The sequence below is a fragment of the Octodon degus genome, unplaced genomic scaffold, assembly GCF_000260255.1.
Source record: "Octodon degus isolate 3935 unplaced genomic scaffold, OctDeg1.0 scaffold00062, whole genome shotgun sequence".
NCBI lineage: Eukaryota > Metazoa > Chordata > Mammalia > Rodentia > Octodontidae > Octodon > Octodon degus.
Window position 1 is genome coordinate 9,145,301 of NW_004524638.1, and position 24,874 is coordinate 9,170,174.

The following is a 24,874-nucleotide window of genomic DNA, read 5'->3' on the forward strand; positions in this document are numbered from 1 at the left end:
GGAACAATAAGAGGGCAATAGCTCCACACCTGGCTCAAGGGCAGTTGTCAGGGGACAGAGAAGGACAACCTGTGTCATCTTAAAGAAGCCCTTCCCCAAACTATTCAGTTTTGCCAACTCTATAATGTTCTCTAAAATCTATATAGACAAGTTGGCAATGGGATGTTATTCAACCTTTAAAGTGAAGGAAGTTCTGCCACTGGAACAACTTGGGGAAATCTTCAGGACCCTGTGCTAAGTAAAGCAAGCTGATCACAGGAAGATAAATACCGCGCTCTTCCACTTACATGAGGTTCTAAATTCACAGAAGTAAAGACAAGAAAAGAATAGTAAACATCAGAACCCAAGAAGTGGGGTCCCACAGCGTTCAGTTGGTTCCAGTTACGTGGGATGAACTGGTCTTAGTGATCTCGGTGCGTTTCACTTTTCGTGAGCAGCACTCCGCACTGCACACAAGGACTGGCTCAGAGATTGGATCTGACCCTGCGTGCACGTACAGGGGACACACAGAGACTACCCTGACTGTGGTTGTGGGCGTGTGTGCATATCCAAATGCATCAAATTGCATACGCTGAAAGTGTGTGGTTCATTGCATACCAAGTATAGCGAAGCAAAGTTGTATAAATTTTGTTCAGGAATTTTGTAAAAAAATAAATAAAAACCTCTATGCAAGGAGATTTGCACCAGAAGAAACAACCTTGTCTCCACATGCCACGAGCCAGCAGTGGCAGTGGTAACAGGTGACATTGGAAAGAACTTGAGCATATCCGAGGCCACCCGGGCCTCGATTTCCCTGCCTCCATCTCCCTCTTGCGGAGGAGACCCAAGCCCCTGCCTGCTTCTGATCCAGGCCCTTGCTTCTGATCTGCTCCTCTTCCTCCTTATTTCACGCCAATGCAGACAGCAGCCTCTGCAGATCAGTGTGGGAGCCCTCTGCCTTCCCCACCCGGCACTTCCTGAGAGCCTTTTTGGCTCAGAGCCGTGAGACCAGTCAACCACGTTCAAATATTTACTGAGCAGAGCACAGCAAGTGGGACTTCTGAGGAATCGCGCTGGAAATATCAGCCAACGCAAGCGCCGCTCCTCCCATTACATTTTAATAATGCTTCAGAGTCTACAAATGACCCTTACATCTTATGTCACCGGCGCCCACTCCTACGTGCTACCAGCCGAGTGTTCCTTGTAACCCAACTCTGCTCCTGGGCCCCTAACACACCTGCATCTAAATGCAGTCACACCACACCTTGAGCAGCAGGCGCATCTCCTCTTTAATGATGAGGCAAGCAAGGCTCAGAGAGAAGGGTCAGCCTGCCAAGGAGCCCGTTCCCAGAAAAAGACCAAGCAGTCCTTGAACACAGACTCTGACGTCCAAGCCTTGGGGTCATCGCCTACAGGGCAATCCTACTCATCACGTACAGCACACTGAGAAGCCGTGGTGAGCACGCAAGCTCGGGGCCCCTGAAGGCGTGTCTCAGGGGTGACTGTGTCCCCTTCACCCCAGTAGTACTTGGTACGCAAGGGTTGTTCAGTATCTGCTTATAAAATGAAGGAAAGAGGAAAGAAGGCAGAAAGAGGGAGAGAGGAGAAGTGGAAAGAGGAAAAGAAAGGGAGGTAAAAATTCAGACAATTTAGTTTATCTAAGATATGTTTTAATTAGTTTCTATGTCTCTTATGACAGCCTGCCCTTATATCCTGATTTGGATGCTATCCAAGCAGAAAATCAGAACATGAGGACTGACAAACATGAATGCACTTGGGGCAGCATCCTAGAATTTTTTTTTTTTTTTTTGTAGCTGGCTCAGCCCACCCTGAGGTGGGGCAGGCAAGGCATGTGGTGTCCGGGATTGAACCACGGTCTCTGAGCTTGCCTAAGCAGGCACTTTGTACTGCTGAGCTATCTCACTGGCCCAAACAATATTCTTTTTTTCTTTTAAAATGTATTTGGCTGTTACAGGGTCTCACTATGCAACTCGAACTCATAGTGATCCTTCTGTTTCCGGCCTCCCCAGCCCTGGGATTACAGGTGAGCACCACCACACCAGGACTTTGAGGCCAACTCAGCCCCCCCTGGGGGCGGGGCTGGTGCGACATGTGGTGCCAGGATAGAACCACAGTCCCTGTGCTCGGGTAAGCGTGCCTAAACAGGCACTTTAGCCCACTGAGCTGTCCCTCGGGCCCTAAGGAATTTTTTAAAATCTTGGTTATTACATGATGCACACAGGACCCAGCTTGCAAATCATTTCCCACAGCAAGCTCCTTCACAAAGCTGAGCTCCAAGCTTTGCTATAATTTGGGAGAAGATGCTCCCAATATCTATTTTTGAGTGTTAAGATTTCCTTGGGCTGGGGTTGCGGTGGGACAAAGGGCCTTTAGTGTCTGGCCTGCGGGCTGAGGGTGTTGGGGACTTGATATGCACCGCCTTGCCCTAGCGGTCACTGGTCACTGCGCTGCGGGTGGCAGGGATTCCGCTTCCTGTCGCTGCTCCCCGCCCGGAGCCCTGGCGAGGCCTCCTTCTCCGGACTGCGCAGGGAGCAACACTCACGCTGCTCCACTGATGCTGCTTGCTGGGCTGCCAGCATCATGGTTTACTTGCTGTGCCTTCTCCTTCAAGAACAGTGGATCGCTGACATTCTCGTGAAAGATCAGAGAGACACGGGGAAGGAAGGGAGGCCTACCAGATGGAAGACATCCAAAGGAGAAATCCCCTGCTCACCCGAGCACCAGGCAGCCCCCTCCGCGGGGGCTGGTCGCATTTGCTGCCGTACGGAGCCTGCGCAAGGGCCGGGGCAGACACCTGCCCAGCACCGGGGCCCAGCAGGACCTGCTGCCCCAGAGGTGTGGATTCTCACACTTGTCAGTCGGACAGCTCCCACGGGGTGCTACCCAGGGCTTCGGCTCCACCAGAACTGCTAGCCACTTTAGTGCCCGGGTAAAAGCACGTTCCAAGCAGTAGATGATGGCGGAAAAATGGCTCCCGAGAGTGCGTCTTACAAGGGGAAAACTTCTCAAATGGAAAAATTGCTGGAATATTCCAAAAAATTCCTTGCTGTTCTGCCTTCTAAAAACACTGATAGTTTACATTTATTACGCACATGCTGTTCACTGCTTCATTGCTTTTCGTGAATGACTTAATTCAAATTCTCATGAGAGCCTCATGAGGTAAGTATTAGTACTTATCCCTGTTTTCCGTGAGGAAACAACAGCACAGAGAGGCTCCATGACTTGCCCACGGTCACACAGCTAATAAACAGAAGTTTGGCGTTCAAATTCAGCCCAACCAGAAAACCTCGTTCTTAAACTTGACTAGTATATCTTCAGTGGCAACCTATTATGAATTATTCTCTTCTTCATGGCACTGTGAAACATATAGAGATATAAATATGTATATCTCTATATGTATATATGAGGCAGATATATATCTATATATACATATCTGACCAGTTGTTTGTGTTTGCATGTGTGTGTATGTGTGTGTGTGTGTGTGTGTGTGTGTAACAAATTTGGAACATAGATAGCTTGTTGATTCAAAGTATGCAGAATTGAAAATATTCATAAAATATATATCCTTATATATATGTGCTTATAAATGCATGGGTAGTGGTCCTCACTTATCGCGGAGGTTACATTTCAGATACCCCTGCAATAAGTGAAAATCAGCGAAGTAGCAACATTGTGTATATATATATATTTGTATTTAGCACAGGGTCTAGAGGGTCTCACTGCATAGATCGGACTCTTAGTGATTCTCCTGTGTACAGCCTCCCAAATGCTGGGATTACAGGTTTGTGCCACCACACCCAGTCTCAATCGCCATCTCAGCGCACTCCAGGGGTGGGGCCAGCACAGCAGGCCTGGGGATCAAACTCCTGGCCCCCCTGCGTCTGCCTAAGCAGGAGTGGATTCCCTAGTTTATGGATTTTTTTTTCCTTTGTGTACCAGGGATTGAATTCAGGACCCTGCGCTTGCTAGGCAGGCACTTATTCTACTGAGCTGTTTCTCCGGCCCTATATATTTTAAGGCTTTATAAACCCTTCCCACACACTTAAAAACTTTCTCACACTTTTAAAAACACTGTTAATGTTCTTAACCATTGTCTAAACTCATAAACCTACATAATTTTAACAACATATATATACTGCATGGTACTGCAAAATCCCATGATATGGTGAAAAATCCATAGCAAATAATTTAGATGAATATTTTTGAAAGCCCACCCAACAATGAGTCCATGTAAGTCGAACCACGAAATAGCAAGAGACCGCTGTATATACATCTTCATATATGTATACAGAGAGATCTTCCAAACTTGTTGAATCAAAACGTGCTCAATTGTAATCTAATATTACTTTATGAAATTTTGAAAAAGCCATCACAAGACAAAAAGTTATGAGAGAAACAGGAAGAGCTACGTGGCCCCCCATAATCCCACCACTGGAAGGTCACAGCAAGCAGGAGCTGACACTGCCCCCACCTCACAGCTGGGGCACCTGTGGCTTGCAGGTCAGGGGCCACTGCTCCTCACCTGCTGCGAAGGGGCAGGGCTACATTCCACCCAGGACTCCTGGGAGCTCTGAGCCCAACCATTTTTAAAGATTGAAATCTAAGACTTTTGTTTCCTGAGTGTCCAAGTAATTGACATTAAAATGAACAGAATGAACAGAGCCTGTGGCTCTGCCTATAAGGTGCCTACAGTTGGAGGCAAGCAGAATGCCTGCGAGTCCACTCAGAGCCTCACAAGCATGCCCGACCCTGCCAGCCCCTGCCACCCACCCTGTGTCTCATTTGGTCCCCACTGCCTGTGGGAGTTCTGCTCACTGGCTTCTGGTTTCCAAAAACCCCAAATCTCCTAACTGACAGACAGGCTGAGGCCAGTCAGCTACCACCTGCTGACAATGAACAATTGGTGTGGAATGCTGGCTCCAACAGGTTCCAGAAAAGGCAGCCTTGCCGCCCTCACCAAAGGAGAAGGACTTGGGGAACCCCTCACCAGTCACTAATGAATGTGGCCATTGTGATGCGGCCCCAGCCCAGACTCTTTTCTTCCTCCCTCTTTCTCTTTTCTAAATCATCGCATCACATGATCCCTTCTCTAAGACAAGTATCCTGTGCTACAAGGAACAAGACTGCACCCTGGAGCGCACTAGGGAGACCCCCTAACAGGGGTTGGGGGTCCTATCAGAATGAGGGCCCTGTGACCTCAGCCTGCCCTGCTGCGACACACATCATTTGCCAAGCAGAAAAGGAAAGCCTCTGCGTCACCTCCACCCTAATGCGTCATTCAGCCCCCCACCCCCGCCACCGCATCCCTAGGTACCGATGTCAGTTTGAACCGACCGACTATATCCTCCCACCAGCTCCTCAGAACCTATAACTGTGTGACAGTTGTATCATTAAACAACCTCACTAAAGCAGGAGGAGGACCAGGAGCAGGAATGTCCTGTTTCACCTGCCAGAGGCAGGAAGTCTCCGTTCCAGCCTGGCTCTGACTCAGACACTGCCCACCTGGTGATCTCAGACAAGTCCTCACACGGCCCCTGCGATGCGCCCTCACGGCTTCTTTGTCCCACTGAGGAAAGGGTGTCCTGTGTGGGGAAGCAGTACTGCCAACACTGGGCTTGGCAGGCGTGCTCGGCCCCGGGCACGGCGGATTTCCTGGCCCCGTGCCTGTTTCTGTTGCTCAGTTTCAAGTGGGACAGATAACAAGTGTCCCACCAAGTTCTCCGCCCCAAAGGCTGGTGTGACCTTTATGCATCAGCCTGTGGGTGAGAGATTCTGCTGCCTGGTTCGATTTTGCATCCCTTTCCGAGCTCTCCGTATGAATGGCAAACGACACCTGTGCTGTCTGCTGTTGCTACTTCCACCATGAGAACTATGTGCTCCGAAGGCCATCAAATAGCAGAGCAGCTTCCTAAATGCAGCCGGCGCAGTCTCCAGGGCCACCCTCGGAAGGGCCTCGTGCTTGGTGCAGGGCTTCGCTATCGCACTGTTGAATTCCAAATGATTTTTGAGCAAGGAGCCTGCAGATTATGCAGCTGGTCCTACCAACAAGTTCAAAAGCACCAGATGGCTTTCCCCAACCCTACAAAAGAAGTGGCTAGGAAAATGAAACACCTCTCTCCTCTGCCTGATGGTGGAAGCCTGGACCCATGGGGGGTGTGAGGCAGGAGAGGGCAATGGGTAGAGCACGTGCTTTGGTTGCTGAGTTAGGCTGGATGCAATCCTGGGGTACACCACAAGACAGCCAACAAAAATCCCTCCCTGTCTGAACTCAGGGTTCCTTACTTATAAGGTAGTCTATTACCCATAATGTTTATTCTTCTTATGACATACAAAGAAAGGTCTGTAAATTGCATGGCATGTGGCAAGTGTCAGTGTCCAAAAAATGCCCCCCACATACACACACACTTGGTTCAGGGACAGATATTGAAAATGGGCCAGACCCTCACACGGCAAAAGGCTGTGAGGTAAGGGCTGCTCCAAAGGTGCTTTAGGAGCAAGGAGCTTAGGATTTCCCATTAATCAAAGGCAGAATTCTAACTCCTATTAACTTAAGGGGAAGTTTGTTAACCAATGAGACAGGGAAGGGCAAGGATACGGGCCCTGGGAATCTGAGGGTGGGAATTCTCCCCTCCCCCATGTGGTGGACAAGATGGCTGCCTACGGCACCCCTAGACCAACAGTCTCTCAGCTCAGCAGGCCCAGAAGGGGAAGGCAGTAGCTCTCTCAGTGTATTAACCAATAAAAAGACTAACTGATTCTACTTGGACTACATCCCCACTCCGGAGCGACAGGATGTGCCCACATCGGTGTCTATGGCCAGACCATGGGGCTCAGGACTCATGACGGACAGAGTCCATGAATCCACAAGACTAGAGGAGCGGCAGTGTCCCAAAGGACACCAGGCAGAGGAGTGAATGTCCTCCGTGCCAAGTGTGGTTTAGCTAATGTTTGTTTGTTTGTTTTTTTTCCTAGTGGTACTAGAGATTGAACTCAGGACCTTGTGCTTGCCAGGCAGGTGCTTATGCCACTGAGCTATCTCCCCAGCCCTGCTAATGTTTCTTTTAAAAATAATTTTAAATAAAAACAAAGTAGTTTCATTGAAAGAAAAATAATAAACAAAGAACAAGACATAAATATAGGTAGCTACCCATGCTCACATGAGCGCATGTGTCATGCCAAAGACTGAGCATGGGACGCACATCAGCATAGACACCGGACTTTCTGTCTCACTGTAAACCAAAACGATGCTCTTCCAGGTCATGCGACATCTCTGAAAAGCTCAGTGTGTGTTTCTCATTGTGTAGGTGGCAAAGGTCCAAATGCATCTGTAGTAGCACCGTAGAATCCTCTGTTTCCAGCTGGCAAAGCCTATTCCCTAGATATAGCGCGTCTCATGGCGAAGCAGGGAACCAGCACTTTAGGATGGTGGCCCCCTGGGTTATTTTCTGTTTCAGAAACATTCTCACAGAGATGAGATTGACAGGAAAATTGCTGATCACAGCACTGGCCACGCCTGTAGTCCTTGAGAACAGAAGGGTCATTGTCCTGTGGCCACCCAAGGCCAGCTGGCCCCGGAGAGTCCCAGCCACCGCCCTGGGCCAGAGCTTCCACAGCTGATTTCCACATGCACCCACGTGTCGAGTGGCAGCTGGGCCCTTATAGGATGACCGCGTGCTCTTTCAGTTAGCTACCCATTTCAGCGAGAAATAACTGAAGCATGATTGTACTCTTCTCTCACACTTTCAATTCTTTTCTCCAGACCAAAGTGAGAAGTCACGAGGGTTTTGATGCGGATCGAGATGCCAAAAAGCTGTACAAAGCCTGCAAAGGAATTGGTATGAAACACATTTCATTTGCTAATTTATTCCTGAAGTTGATTAAAATTGACCTCATGACTACCGGGAAGGGGGATGACTACATGCCATGTGTTGCAAGCTAACCCAAGTTGATCACTACTAACAATCTTTCTATTCAAGTTCCCACACCTTTGATCAGATCCTATTACTCTTCAGCATTCTATATGACAATTAGAAGTTGGATATTGTGGCAGTCAGTTGGACTTTGTGGTAAAGGAAACAGAAGGGACTCATGAAATCCTACATCGTGTAAATCCCTCTGACCCCTTTTGTGGGAGGGGAGAAGGAGGGGGCCTGATGAGAGCTGGATTAGGGATGTGAGAGATGTGTTTAGAAGTCAATCAAATGAGTATGAAACAGGGGTCAAGGTCAAGGATCTGGGGTCAGCCTGGAGAAGCTATTTACATAGTGTATGATTAAGAGTAGAGCACTGAGCCAGAAGTTGGCTGGGAGAAGGTGAACCCAGGGCCAGGTTGGGACAAGGCAGAGAGCAGCTAAGCCTACAGCCACAAAGAGGCGCTCTGGGACCCAAGGAGACCACTGTGACAGGAGTGGAAGTCCCAGGAGCCAGGAAGAAGGGGGAATCCAAGGCACAGCTGGGAGGATGGCAGAGCTCGGACTGACAGCTGGAGCAGATACACATAGGGGGCGTTGGGGGGAGAAACTGAAGGTGCTCGTGCCTGGTGACGCTCCATGATTCAGTGAGTAGGGGACGAGGTTATCTGCCAAAGAGGGGGTTTGTGATGGAGCATGGGGCTTGTGGGTTGTCTCAGAATAGCCCATGAGTAGCAGAATGGAGAGATGAGCCAGAAGAGTGCTGACCCTGCCAAGAGCCCCACAGAGAAGGACCATGATGGGCTTTCATGGCTCCAGCCCACAACACAATGATTTCCTTCAACTGCCTGAAAGTAGGAGAGGAGACCTGAGAGTTAGGCTGAGTTTGGCTGCTGGTGAGAAGTCTCAGAAGAAGAGCAAGCTAATGGGGAGAGAGGGCTAAACGGACAGCTGGACTGAATTTCCGGGCTCTTCGAGTTTTCGTTTATTGGGCAGCATTCAGGTTTTCAGTCACTGTGTATACAAAACCTCATTGAATCGTCCTTACAAAAAACCACTTTTCAAGTACTTCCTTCCTTGAAAGGCCCTAGTAAATAACACACCCAAAGTCACAAAGCCATTTGGTGGTGAACACTGGGACAGATCATATCCTGTCACTCACTCCAGATACCTCAATTTAGAAAGATTACAGGTGGCCACCTTGGCCACACAGCTGCAGGTCCCCAGGGCAGAGGGTAGGCCTGAGAAGACATTGAGTCCGCCGGATATTATTCAATTATTATTTTCCTTATAGCAATATAATTCACATACCTTACAACTCCCCCTTTTGTAACATTAAAATTCAGTGGGTTTTGGTACGATCATAGGTTGTGCAAATATACTACTAATCCTAGAACATTTTCATCTTCCACCAAAGAAACCCCAGAACCATCGACAGCCCCCACCCTCGGCCACAGGCAGGCACTAACCTAACCTACCTATGGCATTTTCCTGTACTGGATGTTTCATATAAACAGAGCCATACGATACATGGCTCTTTACACCTTGCTTCTTTTACTTGGCATAGTGTTTTACTTAGAAGGAAATCAGGAGAGATTTTCTTTCCCGGGAATTGGTGTCATGGTGGAATAAATACGGTCATAAATCTTGTATGTGCCTCCAGGGGGCGAAAGTGAAGACCTAAGTGGGCAGATGGTGCTCTGAGGTGAGAATAGTCTGCCTTGCTTAGGGGATGGCGGGCAGCAGCCCCAAGGCAGTTGGGGACAGGAGAGATCTGCTAGGAAAGTGGTAGGGAGACCTCTACATCCCACCAGCTGAGAACGTAACTGGAAGCCTCTCCGCCCCTTGGTATCTCCGCTTGTACGGAAGCATCTATCTGGATCAGAGATGCCAGGTGTGTGGCATGCATACCACTCTTTCCATCTGGATCATCATGGCAGACATTGCTCGTGGATCCCAGAGTGCTTGCTGATCCATAGGGTTGGGGATGAAGAGGGAGTCTAAGGAGAGAGAGTGATGAAAGGAAGGGAGGAGAGAGGGAGCCGGAGATGAGAGGGATGGAAGGAGGAAGAAGAGAGGGCACCCACTGTCAGCGCAGATGGCACACAGCTGCTGGGCTTGGGGAATCAAAGAGGAGTTGGAGGGACTTGCTCCTGCTCTCTCCTGTCCACGTGGAGAACAGCAGCTGGGAGCAGACTTCTTTGCATGGAAGCAGCGGGACATTTGCGGCTCTGCATTTTGTTAAGTGGCAGGGACTCCAGGAGCTTTCCAGGCAGGTGGGGCTGCCCTGCTGCTCTTGAGTGAGGCCTTGGAGGTGGGAACCCGAGTGGGTGTGAGAAGGACAGCCGCTCTTAAGGGCAAATCTCTGCTTCAGCTGCCTGGAAGGCATGCTGTTCTCTTCCCGCCGCTGCGCTTGTCACAGGAGAGGACCAATATGGTAGGGGTTACTGCGTACAGCACCTTCTGTGTGCCACGTGCTAGGGCAGATGCCGCACATCCCAACAACCGTGAAGTTGCTGTTGGTAGAACTACTTAACGTATAAAAATCCAAGAGGCTTGGAAGTTGAATATATTGCCAAGCCCAGAGAGCCACGCCATGAGTGTGGGCCGTCAGAAACCAAAGCCTTCTCAGAGACTTGATTTGATTGAAGGTCTAGACTCCAGCTTCCATTGCTGGGCACAGGCTAAAGCAAATCAAATTATTAGCAGGATCGGTCTACAAGACCATGAGCCCATGTCCTTGATGGACCATCGTCAGGGCTAGATTTCAAAGACTAAGGTGCTAATGTCCCATAGCCACAACCCCGAGCCCTACAAGTCATTTTAAATTTTTGAGAAGCCAAATTTTAAAATAAAAAGTAAGTGAAATGTGTTGTTTTAATTAACCTGAATTTTATAAAAACATCGCTCCATGAAGTAATGGATATAAACAGTAGCACTGAAGTGATTCCCAGCCGTCCTTGTCATGTCAAGTGTCCCAAAATCCAGCCTGTCTTCTGCACCTACAGAGCATCTCAGCTTGGCCCAGCCACACTGCAAGTGCTCAGTGGCCACGTGTGCCCCCGGTTGGCAGAGGCTCGCAGCATCGCCGAGCTCACGCTCGTGCCCCAGCCCTCACCGCTTTATGTTAATCCACACAATAATATCAGGTCATGACAGTATATTCTCCAAATGACGCACAACTCACGGGTCTCTCTCTTTTCTCTGCTTTCCGTGTGTGTGTGTGTGTGTGTGTGTGTGTGTGTGTGTGTGTGTGGAGTCTGGGTCACAGGGAACTCAGGACAGACCCGCCCTGTGCCCTCCATGCTGCCCTTCCCTCTGCCCTCCTCTCTGCCAGGCTGATGGGCCCCTCTTGCTGGGTCACCCGACAGAGCCCACTGATGGGAAGGCATTCAGCCTGTGTGACCAGAAAGCTCTTTGAGGTTGCAGCTGCAGGAAGTGACCCAGTGCTTGGCTGCTCAGGTTTCCAAGGGTGCTCCAGTCATCCAGTGGCTGGCGGGTGGAGGAACCCAGCTTTGCTGAAAGCCAAGCTGCAGCCTCCTGGGCTCGACTACTTCAGAACCTTAACTGGTATCCAGACCTTGGGGCCTGCAGAAACACCTGCTGGGTGTCTTCCCAGAAAACTGCTGGGAAGCAAAGCCACAGCAGCACTTCCCGGGCTGACCAGGACAGCTCAGCCCTGACCCAGCTGTGTGATCATTCCCCACATTCATGCTCAGACAGATCCACAGTTCTTTTCTGAGGATTTGAAAACAGCTTCCCAGAATCACGAGTGACTGGCCCCAGGGCCTCAAACCAGTACAAATGTTTACAGGAAATTTGGGGCAGTGCAGGTTGCTTATATGACACACATGGTGTGACATGAAGAATGGGAATGGGGTCACCTTGCAGCCGGACAGCAGAAACAACCTCCATGACCCACCTGAGCCCCGGACACAGGGGGCTGAGGGAAACTGAGGAGTCCTTGTCATGCCTTGCCCCACTTTGCCATGTCCCAGAGCCACTCCAGGATTCCTGGGCCCTCGGGCCCCTTTGGAAAAGGATTCTAGAAGGGAAAGCCCAGATGACACTGGTTTTAAATATGAACTCAGTTTTTCTGACTATTCAGGAAGGAAAGCCTAGAGGGCATTGCTTTTTTTTTTTTTTAATATGAACGTGGATCCAGACATGGGTTGCAAGTGACACTACAGAGGATTTTCTAGTAGTCTTTGCTACATTCAGCCTGTATGAGTATCACATGCACCTCATACCAAGGCAGGCAGGTTGTCATAATAATGTGCACATTTCTCCACTCATTCATTCTTCATTCATTCATTCATTCTTCATTCATTCATTCTTCATTCATTCTTCATTCATTCATTCATTCATTCATTAAGAGTCATCTGATAAACACTGAGAGCCTTCTGTGTGGCTACAGCAGGGAGCAAGACGCCTTGTTCCTATGGAACTCTCAGGCTGTCACGGCAGCAAGGACAGGTCATGCATGGGACCCAGAGAGGAATGCTTTCCCCTGCCCTGGGCTTCCACTGTTGAGCTGAAGCACTGGAGAAGGAGCAGAAGTAAAGGGGAGAGAAGAGATAGCACGGTGTTCCGGGTGGAAGAAGGACCCAGAGGTACAGAAGGGCGGCTTGTTCAGTGATTCTGCCGAGCGCCGCGATGAAAACGGAGACTGGGGATCTGGGTGGACCTTAGTGAGACAAGATGGACTAGAGAGGTGTTCGCATGACTGACTGGGTGGGAGTGAAGGGAGGAGGGGCCAGGGTGACAACTGGCCCACTGCAGTGACAGGGCCACTGAGCCCAAAGGGAGCGTTCAAGTGGCAGGAGAAAAGGAAGTGCCTTTGGAGGTGACATTTCCGGCACTCACAAACTGTCACCAAGTGAGAACTGGATACGCAGTTGAAGCTGCAGGGGGAGAGGAAAAGGAGCAACACAAATAACCTGCTGGAGCCAAACGGGTAGTCAGGCAATTAGCTCCTGCTTTTCTTGCAAGTGAGCTCATCCTAGAATTTTCTTTCACTCAACTGGAATCAAACAGCCAAAGCTCCCCCAGAACTGCAGCTGTCCAGACAATGCACGAGCTGAAGACACGAAGCTGGTGAGCGTGCCAGAGCCAGAACACAGCGCCCAGGGACCCTGGCCCTGGCTGCTCCTTCTCAACCCCTCTGTGGTCCCAAAGATGGTTTTGAAGTCTGGCACAGAGTCACACCAAGGGTAAAAACATCTCAAAGTTTGTATTTTTTCTACATTTTCCCATCTCCAGCCAGCTCCTCTCTAGCCCTTGCTACACCCAAAGCCCAGGCTTTTCCTCTTCCCGACCCACCTATCCAGGGGGTCAGCATCGCCTCTGCTTGGTTAGGAACTCTATGTCTCGGCAGGGGAGCAGCTCCCCACAAGGGCCTCCGCCTGCTCCACACACACGTCACTACATCACCACGCACACACCCTCCAAGAGCACCAGAGCTAAAAGGGACCTGCTGCCAGCAACTGCAGGGCCTGCCAGACTTCGGTAATGGGGAGAGGACTGGGGGTTTTGTCTTGAAGTCTTGAAACCTGGCTGGGGAGAGTGGGTGTTTCCATTTCATATGGTTCAGTACCCTAACAGCGTGCTGCAAACCAAGTGGCTGAGAACAGGAGTTTATCATCCCCCGGTTCTGGAGACCTGAAGTCCAAAACCCAGGGGTCTACAGACAAGAGAGAAGGAAAATAATTGAGAAGGAAGTTCCAAGCCTCTCGCCCAGCTCCTGGGAGGCTCAGGGGTCCTCGGCTTGTGGATGCCTGTCTCCAGGTCTCCTCAAATGGCATTCACCCTTGTGTTTTCATGTCATCGTCCTTCTATATCCAAACTTCTCCTATAATAGGGACACCGTCATATTGGATTAGGATTCTCCCAAATGACTTTTTTTAAAACTTAATTGCCTCTGTAATGACCCTATTTCCAAGTAAGGTTATTTCTGTAGTACTAGGTATGAATCAACATATCGTTCTGGGGGACATAATTCAATTCATGACAATGGAGTTGTCCCCTGACACAGTGTAGCCTAGACATAGGAATGCATCAAATAGGGGACCTGTCAGTGTCCTCCTTCCTGTGGAAAAGTAGACCGGGTGCTGATGCTGGGAGAGCTCTCCCGGTGCCTAGGCATAGATTTTTGTCTCATCCCCTCAACATCAGTATTTTAGCAGATGTATTTTAGCCACTTCTGCTACTGGCTGGGACAACAGAGACCTAAAACAAGTCCTGCATCTTTCGTGTTGTGTAGAAGGGGGCTAGAATTCCCGCCCAGCTCCGACCCCGAAGGGGCCCACACGCAGCTGCTTCTTACCTGAGGCCTACTAGGGTTGGCACGCACTATTCTCTGCTCAGGTAAAGGTGTTGCTCTTATAGCCAGTTCTGAAGAGCACTTTCAAGGGAGAATGCTTGAGCTTACGTTATCCCAGGAGTGGGTAGCTCAGGACTGTCCCAGCGACAGTAGAGAAGGTATTTGGAAGCTGGGGGAGGAGTACTCTTCCTGCTACTCCAGTCCTGCTGTGGAGCCAGCTGCTGGCTCTTACCTAACTGTCCCTGCAGTAGCAACAGATCCAGCGGTACCCTGCGTGGGAGAGAGGGAGCAGGCCACAGCTCCTTCCTGGCCTCCGTCAGCCCCTCCTAAAGCTGCTGCCTAAAGCTGCTCCCAATGAGTACGTAAGCCAAGAAGACTACAGTTGTCTTCTATGCAAATTTAGCTTCCAGGAGCCCCTTTTTCTCCCCTCCCCCAGCCTGCTTGAAGCCTGGTGTCCTCCCAGGCAAAAAATTCTCCCGGCCTCCCCTGGGAAGAGTGTTCTGGGAGCCCGCACAGGCTCAGCAGTTCTGTTCTCTGCTGTGCCCAAAACCAGAACCCCAGCCACCTCTCCAGGCGGGATGGGCAAGCCTGCCAGTCACCCAGCAGCCCCTCCCACTGCCACCTCCCCCCATCAGAAAAGCCCTTCCTTTTTCCTTATTTATTTTAGCTCCTTGTTTTCACAAAATAAATATTAAAATAAACTCATAGCTATTAAAAATTTAAATGGTCATATATTAACCTCCCCAAATGGCCTTTAAACCTCCAGTGGTGAGCTTGGGTGACACAGGCCTGGAGAGCTGGGCAGGCCCAGCTATGGCTAAGCAGGATGAGTGTCATTTAGTGACCACTCCCTGTGGCCCAGGGACCAGGCCAGGAGTGGGCCACGCATGCAATCCTATAATCACTCTGATGAGGTGAGCGCACTGTAAACAACAGGCTATGGGAAAACTCTTGTAAGGGGAAGTTCACTCTTCGATGTTTACAGAAGTACTTGGTCTATTGACAAAAGCGGCTGAGATAAGACAGGTGCAGCGACATGTCCAAAGGAGTACACTGAGACCAAATTTCAGGAAGTCTTCATGCCTCCGTTGAGGGGTTTTCACTCAACTCTGGGAGCTATGAGGAATCCCCAAAAGTACTTGAGCTGTCGAATGAAATGAGCAGCCGTGTGCTCTGAGGATGCAGTGCTGAGCTCAGAGGCCCGGGCATCAGACAGACTCACAAGCCGCATTTGTAACCAGAACCTGGTAGGTGGTTAGGTGCAGTGCTGAGCTCAGAGGCCCAGGGCATCAGACAGACTCACAAGCCGCATTTGGAACCAGAACCTGTTAGGCGGTGGGGGAGTGGGAATGAAGGCTGACAGCGCTGAGCGCAGCTGAGACCAATGGGACTTGGTGGCATTGGAAAGCAAGGAAGACAGAAGGTGGCTACCCCAGGGGGTCTCGGACCTCCTAACTCATCTGATGCTATGCACTGAGATGAAATAACGGTGGACAGTGGGTTTATGAACACAAGTGTGATGGGTTTTAGCTACACTGGAAGTTGAAGCGCCTTTTGAAGCTTTGAGGAAAGCTGGTCACAGGCAGCTGGAAACAGGATCTGAACTCTGAGGAAAGAGTGGGAGGTGGGGCCTAGGGTTCCTCAGCAAAGGTGGTGGTTATGGGGACAGAGACCCCAACTGGAAACAGTAGAGAGTAGGTGAAAGGGGAAGAGGGGCTGAGAGGGAGGTGATGGGAGGAGAGGGAGAAACCATCAGGAAAGGCCAAGGGAAAGGAGTGGGGGAGGAGGGTGGCTAGGGATCCCCAGGGTGGTCTGGTGGGAACTGGGGATAGCTGCGCACACACGCAGCCCCCTTCAGTCTCTGATGGTCTGGCCCCGCAGCCTCACAGGGTTGCTGAGCGCTGCGCCTGAGTCTTCGCCAGCCCTCCCCATCCCCGTCACCCAACCCTGCAGGCATCCTGGCACGAGCCCTGCGCAGGGTGAAGCCCCAGGTCCTGTATCATAGTCTCATGGCCCAATCGTAAGTACCTGAGGACCAGGGAACAGACCATCCTGGATTTGATAGTTTTGAATACATGCAGTAGATACACATGAACATCACAACTGTCAATTTTAGAAATGTTCAAGGTGGGGGATACAGTTCAGTGGCACAGCACGTGCCTAGCAAGTGCAAGATCCCAAGTTTGATTCCTGGTACTAAAAAAAAAGAAAAAAGAAAAAGGAAATTTCATTACCTCAAAAGAAGTACTGTATCCTGCCCTCCACCCTGCACCAAGCCACTAATTTACATTGTCTCAAAGGATTTCTCTATTCTGGACTTGCATATAAATGGAGTCATGTAATATGTGAGCTTGTATAATTGGCTTTTTTTATAGAGAGAATTTCCAAGTCTTTGTTAAGGCCCAGAAGGTTTATATCTATAATCCCATGAAAAGGTGCTGGAAATCTAGCAAGTTAATTCTAATCTGCCACTTCCAATGCAACGCATGGTGAGAACAGACACTGGGGCATATTTGCAGTTATGGGGAGCCGGGCAGTGCTAAGTCCCCACGATGGTGGCCATCTGGAACAACGGCCCCAGCCCAGGGCAGAACCCAGACTTTAGTAATTCGTAAAGGAAGGAGGGGCCTGAGGAGGAGCGACTGTGAGGGTGGTGGGAAGCAGGGAGTGCTGAGAGCTGGGCCAGGCAGGAGAAGCCACCTCTGCGGCCTGGAGAGAAGGAGCTGCAGCAAGCATGATGTGCACAACACCGCTGAGGTCGCATCCAGTGTTTGGGGGGTCAGGGTTCTGCTCTGATGTGCCACCATTCAAGGCTCCATCCCACCCTATGGAGAGAAGCTTCGGCTCTCCACCCCCTCTCCTTCCCGCTCACACAAGGGAACAACAAGGGGTGGGAGGGCAGACACTGCCTGAATTACATCCAACCAGCACCTGGGGTGGACCAATTTGCATTTCTTAAGGCAAATTGAAGGGATAAGAGGGCCTGGGGAGATGGCTCAGTGGAATAAGCACTTCCCTGGCAAGTGCAAGGGCCTGAGTTCAATCTCTAGTTCTGGGGAAAAAAAAAGGGGGGGGATAAGGAAAAGTCCTCGTCAGCTCTGTACATATCAATACATGGAAACAGGGTCAGATTCAGACAAAATGGAAGTAATTGCTTCTCCTTCAAGGAGGTCCCAACATTTTTTTTTTTTTTTTTTTTTTTGGTGGAACCGGGGATTGAACTCAGACCCTTGCGCTGGCTAGGGAAGTGCTTATTCCACTGAGCTATCTCCACGGCCCCTTTTAGTTTTTGTTTTTTGTGGGTTTTTTGCCCAACACTTTTTAACTTAGCATAATGTTTTCAAAGTTTAGCCATATTTTGTCGATACTTTCTTTTCTGGCTAAGTAATATTCCACAGGATGGATATACCATATGTTGTTTATCCGTGGACTTTCGGGTGGTTTCTACTGAACAATACTACTATAAATATTTTCCTTCAGTTTTGTGTGGCTATTTGTCTGAGAGAGTGACGAGAATGCTCTTCTTGTGCTTCCAGCACAGCACAGTTAAAGGGGCCATTCACTTCCCCCCGAGGCCTCTGAAGGCCCTCGGTGGTGAGCTGGGGCTTCCTCTGACTTGACTAAGACTTCCCTCTTGTTTCTGGCTCACCACGAATGCGCTTTTCTCTCATACTTTAGGAACTGATGAAGCGGCCATTATTGAAATCCTGGCGAGCAGGACGTCGGATGAGAGGCAGCAAATAAAGCAGAAATACAAGACCAAGTATGGCAAGGTGACTGTAGACACCTGGAGGGCGACCCTGTCCCTGGCAGCGAGGACATCTGTAAAGCTTGGGTGAACTAGTGCAAGACAAAGACTGAAATAAGCATTCAAAAGTTCTAATTCACTTGAGAAAAGCTGAAATTGCTTCGTTAACTTTTTTTTTTTTTTTTTTTTGGCAGAACCAGGGATTGAACTCAGATCCTTGAGTCTGCCAGTCAAGCGCTTATCCTACTGAGCCATCTCCCCGTGCTTTGTTAACTTAATAGCCTTGTAAATACCCTAACTCATTATTTTTTAAAATTGATTTTATTTTTCTGTAAAGTACTTGGTCATTTTTTCCACTCAGTTTGACTTAAGCCAATGCTGTGAAAAGTCAGTTTCTACCAGTAGGTTTTATGTAGGAATTTTTTACTTATTCAGCATCCTCAAATTGATATATCCCTTCTAGGTTAATGTTACCAAAAATTTAAGAAGAAAAAAATGTCATTTCCTACAACATGGAGGCTTCTTCTTTACATTTTCTTCTTTACATATTCTTTTTAATATTGATGATGCTGTTATATATAGAAATCTTTAAATATATATTAAGCTTTCTTGTTTCCTTATAAATATATAATGAACATAACTGAACCTTTCCTTAATGTCACTAGAACTATCATTGTGCAAAGGGAATACCAATCCTTGGCAAGCACAAGAGCTTGAGTTCAATCATGGGTTCTGCCAAAAAAAAAAAAAAAAGGAATATTAATAGTTGTGCTGTATTCTCCCCCATGTTTATAAAACCTTTGTGGTCTCAGTCACAGTAAGTAGATGTATAAGAGAGAGGATGGGCTTCCCACTTGATATTTGTCTTAGTTACCTTCTTACTGCTGGGACACAACGCCTGATACCTGTAAGCTAAAGCTAGTAAGGCTCATGTAGCTCACAGTTTGTAGAGGTTTCAGTCCATAGTCAGCTGGTTCCACGCCAGGACTGCCTGGAGGAGAAGAAGCAGTTCAGGGCAGAGCGGGCAGGAAGCCACAAGCCTGCCTCCCTTTCCCTTTTATTCCATCATGCTCTAAGCCCATTGGTTGGTTCCACCCATGCCCCGGCCTCTATCATCCACACCCAGAACCATGCTAAAGCCAATCAGTGAACAGATCCGGGCATCCCACCCTGATCCAGCCAGTCCTCAAGCCCTACCTGAGAGCGCAAGGCTTGGGGGGACACCTAGGTATAAGCATAACAACACGGGCCAGGAGAAGATACCATCAGGCTTTGTTATCACTTATAACTCAAAGAAGGGCACTTACTTCTACTCAAGTCTGGGAGACTATGTCAGCAGGTACCGCTCACCAAGGGGTGTTCTGGTAGACATAATGGCTTCATTTTACACATAGGAAAGGTAAAGCCCCTATGTTTAAATGATTTATGTGAAATCACACACTAGGTAAAAGAGGGAGACGGACAAGGGGACAGGGAGGGAGGGAGCAAGGCATGGTGATACATACTTCTCATCCCAGTCACTCTGGGAGGCTGAAGCAGGAGAATCCCAAGCTGAGCCCAGTCTGGAGAATTTAATGGCTTGGCAAGACCCAGTCTCAAAGTTAAAAAAAAAAAAAAAGAGGGCCAGTCTCAGAGCCCAGAGGCTCATTTGAGAAATAGTTGATCTTGCCTTTAAGAAAATTCCTTTCATTATAGGATAAAATAATAAAATTGTCTTGTAACATATATAATAATTAGTACTTACTGAGCACTTAAAATATACTAGGCACTCTACTCAAAGTTTGCATAGATTGTGCCATGTGAATCTCCCAACACCAGTCTTATTCTTTTCAGTTTTAGGTAGGAAAACTGACCGTGGATAAATGAAGCTTTCCAAGGTGGTAACGCATCTGTGACTATGCTTTAGCCACCGTGTCCAGCTCTGAGCAGCCAGCCCAGCCCTGCCATAATTGTGGTCCCAGGGCCCAGGCCGGCCCACCTGGGGCTGGTGCTTTTTGAAGGTCTTTCACCAAGGTCAGGGAGAGCACTGATGACTCTGGTCAGGCTGAGCTCCCCTTCTGGATACTTTCCCTATGAAAGTAGCTCTTCAGGGGGAAGTAGAGAAGAGCAAGCAGTCATCTGGCTTGTGATAAGAAGGAAAAGAAAAGAAAAGATGAAGAGGGATGCTGCTGAGAACAGAGCCCCAGGAAGAAGTTCCCAGACTTCTTCCTGTTGGAGTTCCTTCTCACACGTGTTCCTCTGAGGAGTTAAGAAGATAACCGACTGACTGACTGACTGACTGACTGACTGACTGACTGGCTGGCTGGCTGGCTGGCTGGCTGGCTGGCTGGCTGGCTGGCTGGCTGGCTGGCTGGCTGGCTGGCTGACTGACTACCTGTGTACCTTTTTGACCAAGAGAGTCCCTGATTGGCTCATTCCCCACCCCTCCAAACACAACTGTTAATAGTGGCCCCTTTCACTCTCAAAGCCAACCAAATTTAGATGGAAAATGTTCAGGCCCACTTAGAAAGTCCCATCTGTATTTCAGTCTTTACTAGCTGAATTCTTGGGGACAAATCCTTCATCTTGAGGTTCACTACAAGGAGATAATGCCAGTAGCTTTCCTGCCAGCTTTTCCAGGCTGTTTTGAGGATTCACTAAGAGTTTTCTGAGCCCTAAACTGTTCTACAAGAGCTATTGTCACTCATTCTCCTTCAGGGTCTTCATCCCCAAGAAGGAAATCTCGTGTCTCTGCCAGCCCTGGGGAGAGATGGATGAGCAGTCACAGTGACCTCTGTCCTCATAAGCAGGTCACCCCATATGTCCTGGGCAGGTGTTCTGCCCACTCTGAACCATGCAGCAGGGCGGAGGGACACCTATTCTTCTCCTCCTGGGCCACTCCCAGTCAGGTGTTGGTGCTTCCTGCAGGACCTGGAGGAGGTGCTCAAAAGTGAGCTGAGTGGAAACTTCGAGAAGACAGCCTTGGCCCTCCTGGATCGCCCCAGTGAATATGCTGCCCGGCAGCTGCAGAAGGCTATGAAGGGCTTAGGCACAGATGAAGCCGTGCTCATCGAGGTCTTATGCACAAGAAGCAACAAGGTCAGTCCTGTGTGAGTGAGTCTCTGGCCCCAGGGGTGCCCACAGCCCATCTCAGATGGCTGTAGCTCCTGGAAGGAAGCCACTCCCTTGCATTCTGCCCTTGGCTGAGTGAGAATCTGATCTGAGATGCCACGCAGGAGGAATATCGCCCCAGAGTCCTAGTGTTGCTGCCCTGGCTTGACAGGATAGATCCTTCTAGAAGAGCTATGTCCACTCTGTTGTTGTTTTTTTCTAACAGGCACACACCTTTCTGTGTGGGCATCACAGTTCCACTTTACCCCACCCCACCCCACAGCCTGACTCTTTAGGTCTCTGGGCCCAAGTCAGCAATCAGTAGCCCATGCTTGTGTAGCTGCCTGGTCTATGGCTGTATCCTAGCCCAAAGCACACAGAAGACTTCAACTACCCAGGAAGTGGTGGTGCCCAGGATCCCAGCAAATATCCCCAGTGGCTGCCAGCGCCAGCCTGGAGGATTCTGCAGGTTTCTTTCAGCCCACCTCCCCCTGGTCCCTTGGGCACGGGCCAGCATCCCAGAATCAGAAGAGAGCTCTTGTTAAGGCCCCAGCAGGAGCTCATTTGTCTTTGGTTCCAGAATCCAAGAGGGCCAGAGTCCATCAAGAGTAAAGAGGGTGCACAAATCAAAAGTAGGAGTCCCTCCCCGCTCCATGCCCATGCAGGATAGTAGAGCAGGGAGGCCCAGCAAGGGAAATGCCAGCGAAGCCGGACCCCTGAGGCCTCCCAGGAAGAAACTCCAGCAAGCGTTGGAGTAGACATGGAGGACAATCTGAAGCCACGCCCTGATGCTGAAGAGTTACTTGCAGCCCACCCGCTGCTTCCTCTCACTCTGCCAGGCCGGCCCAAGTGTAGCACTGCCCCAGCCAGGCTGCAAACCCCTCCCCCTACGTCCCTGGGATCGTCTTCCTCCCTCCATTCCAGAAGGCGTTTGGGGTAGGACAGTGCCTCTGAGAAGGCCTGCACAGACTCGGGGCCACACCTAGAGCGGTGAGCCTCACCGTCCCTCCTGGTGTCTGCTCTCCAGAAGTGCAGAGGCTCCGGCGGCGGCGACAGGGCGTCTAGCTCCCCACCTGTTGTCACCCGTCGTCTCCAGCACCTGCCCCTGCCCCCCTTCTGACTCACACTTCAGCCTGCTTGCAGGAGACGCTGCGGGACAGCACCTGCTCTCGCACACCTTGGGTTGCACGTAGACTGAGGCAGGGCTGAAGTGGGCTACTGCACACAAGATGCTGGCAGGTCAGACTGCTCCCAGGGCATGCCTGCGGGAGAGAGGCCTCTCACAGTGGCAAGCTGTTCACTGCATGAAGCCTTGTTCCAAGCAGAGAAAAACTATAAACAACTTAGTGGCTTCCAATCCGAGGCTGGCTAAATACACTGTGGATATCGGATGGGCATTTTGTGTCCCTTTACGAAACTGTGGGTGACTGTCTGGATTGCCAAAACATAATGGGGTGAAAACTAAGCCATAGAATGATTACTGTACCCCAACATCAGGGTTCATGAGCCATTCACAATACAGTTCTCTACATTTTTAGTAGCCACATACATGTCTACCAAGCAAAAAAATTACCTGTGAGATACGCACTGAACTTCTACCACTAGCTATGTGGTAGGGTGAGAGCGGGAGACGGGATGGAAAGGCGCGAAGAGAAGGTGCAAGTTGTGATATGTTTAGTTATGTACTTTTAACTGACGTATAATTATCATATTTTGGGGAAGGAGTGGATGCTGTAGTCCATGTATACAGCGGATAATGATCACTTGAGCAATTAGTGCTTCCATTACCTTGTGGATCACTTCATTATGAAGCGAATACTCAACATCCTCCCTTGTTCCTATTTCAGAACATGTTAGTGTTAAATGTTGTCCCCCTCCTGGAAAGAGAACACCGGCACTCTCCTGCTCTCTGTGGCTTTGTGTCTTGCCCGGCATCTCCTCATCTGTCCTTCCCCATCTCTGGTGACTGCCATCTGGCTCTCAGCTTGCGTGACATCACTTTGTTAGAGTCCACGAGTGGGACAAGCCTGAGGTGTATGTCCTTCTGGGCCTGACTCATCACACCCAACATACTGCCCTCAGACTTGAGTGGTAGCTGAAGATGGCAGGGTCATTCCGCTCTTTTTATGGGGTTCCATTCTGTGAATGCACCTATTTTCCTAACTTGTGTCTGCTAATGGACACCTAAGCTGATTCTTTTTTTCCTCTAAGGAGAATGTATGTATGTGTCATCTGTGTGTCTGAAAAGCTGGAACAGAGAGGGTCCCTTCACTCTCCAGGGACTTGCTACAGCCTAGGAATGACCATTTTACGCATCTGTCGTTAAGACATCCCACGTCCGGGATACCTGTGCCTCCTCCGTGTGTCTCACTGATCCTCCTCTCCTTGGCCATTGATGTGTTTTTGTTGCCTTTCTAGGAAATCAGCGCCATCAAGGAGGCCTACCAGAGGCGTAAGTGTTCTTTGCTCTGCCTTTGGGGAAGGTGTGTTCCTTTGAAAATACTTCCCAGAACTGAACTACCTTGCTCTCTCCTCTCCTTCCGTCTTCCTCAAAAGTGTTTGACAAGAGCCTTGAATCAGATGTCAAAGGTGACACAAGTGGGACCTTTAAGAAGATTCTGGTGTCCCTGCTGCAGGTAAAAACACACAGCATTTGTCCATTGTATGATCTTAGAAAATAATTCTTGGCAACATGAAAAAGGCAATGTAGATCAACGGTTCATCCTTTTCTGGGGTGGGAAGTAATCCGGTGGGGATTTCTCCTCTGCTAGCTGCTTACCTGCTGTTTGCAGCTTACCGTGTCCCCTGGGTAAGGAATTTGCTCAGTAAGCAAATCCACTCTGACTGGCCAACAAGGAGACTCGGTTTCAAGAGCCGGGGAACTCAGCCAGTGCATAGGCGGTGGGACACAGCCCAGGAGCAAGACTCGGGTCTTCTGACCCCAAGTGCGGGGCGTACCCGAAGCACAACTCAGCCCCTACTTCCAGGACTCACCCTGAGTACAGCCTGTAGGAACCGCTGTCAGGAACTCCTAGGGAGTAGGGCTGGGCAGCTGGCTTGCGGGACGCAACCCTGAACCTCGCCAACATGCCGGTTTCACGGGCCATCTTAGCTCTCCATTGTGGACAATGACAGCCCAAACTGACAGCCAAAGCCCAAGTGAGTGGGCTTCGCCCGCAGCAGGAAAGGTTCTCTTCGTGCTGCACAAAACATGCCGCCGACTTACAGCCTGAAGCAGCAGAGCTCGGTGACCTCAGTGCGCGTGGTCAGGAGAGCTTGTAGGAACAAGTGAAGCTCTTCGCTGCAGGTCTCTCCCAGCTGGAATCGGTCCACGGCCTCTGTGCTCCTCTTTTCAGGCTCTGGGGCTAACTATCTCAGATCTATTTTGGAAGGAGAACAAGTAGAAATAGAAGGGGATAAGGTGAGTAGTTAGGTAGTTCAGGCTGGCCTCAAACGCACAATGATCTCCTGCTTCTGCCTCCCAAGTGTTGGGATTGCAGGCGTGCACCACCATGCCTATAATATAATATGCGTGGCCGTCTGGCCTCCTCCAGGCCAGAAGAAACTCATCTCTGACTTCTTCCACCTCTGCCCTTCAAGATCTCTCACCTGATTGGGTCAGGCCCACCAAAAATCACCTTCCTTCTGATTCATTCGATTGTTTAGAGATCTGTGTTACAGCTGCAGGTCCTATCTAATCCTATTATCTAATAATAAGCATGGAGGGCTGGCCAAATAGCTCAATGGGTTAAAGCACCTGCAAGCAGGCACAGGGACTGGGGGTTTGATCCCCTGGCCTGCTGT

The 24,874-nt window shown here is 49.7% G+C and overlaps 1 protein-coding gene and 1 pseudogene across 1 annotated transcript in view; one reads left to right on the forward strand and one right to left on the reverse strand.

Moving 5' to 3' along the window:
- Positions 1-24,121, reverse strand: part of LOC105742621 — a 60,369-nt pseudogene extending 36,248 nt beyond the window's left edge.
- Positions 1-24,874, forward strand: part of Anxa13 (annexin A13) — a 56,937-nt gene that overhangs the window by 18,469 nt on the left and 13,594 nt on the right. The window contains exons 2-6 of the mRNA XM_023718824.1: positions 7,760-7,835; positions 17,911-18,005; positions 20,888-21,058; positions 23,489-23,522; positions 23,627-23,706. Coding sequence (XP_023574592.1) covers positions 7,760-7,835; positions 17,911-18,005; positions 20,888-21,058; positions 23,489-23,522; positions 23,627-23,706 — 456 coding nt within the window. The remainder of the gene's footprint in view (positions 1-7,759; positions 7,836-17,910; positions 18,006-20,887; positions 21,059-23,488; positions 23,523-23,626; positions 23,707-24,874) is intronic.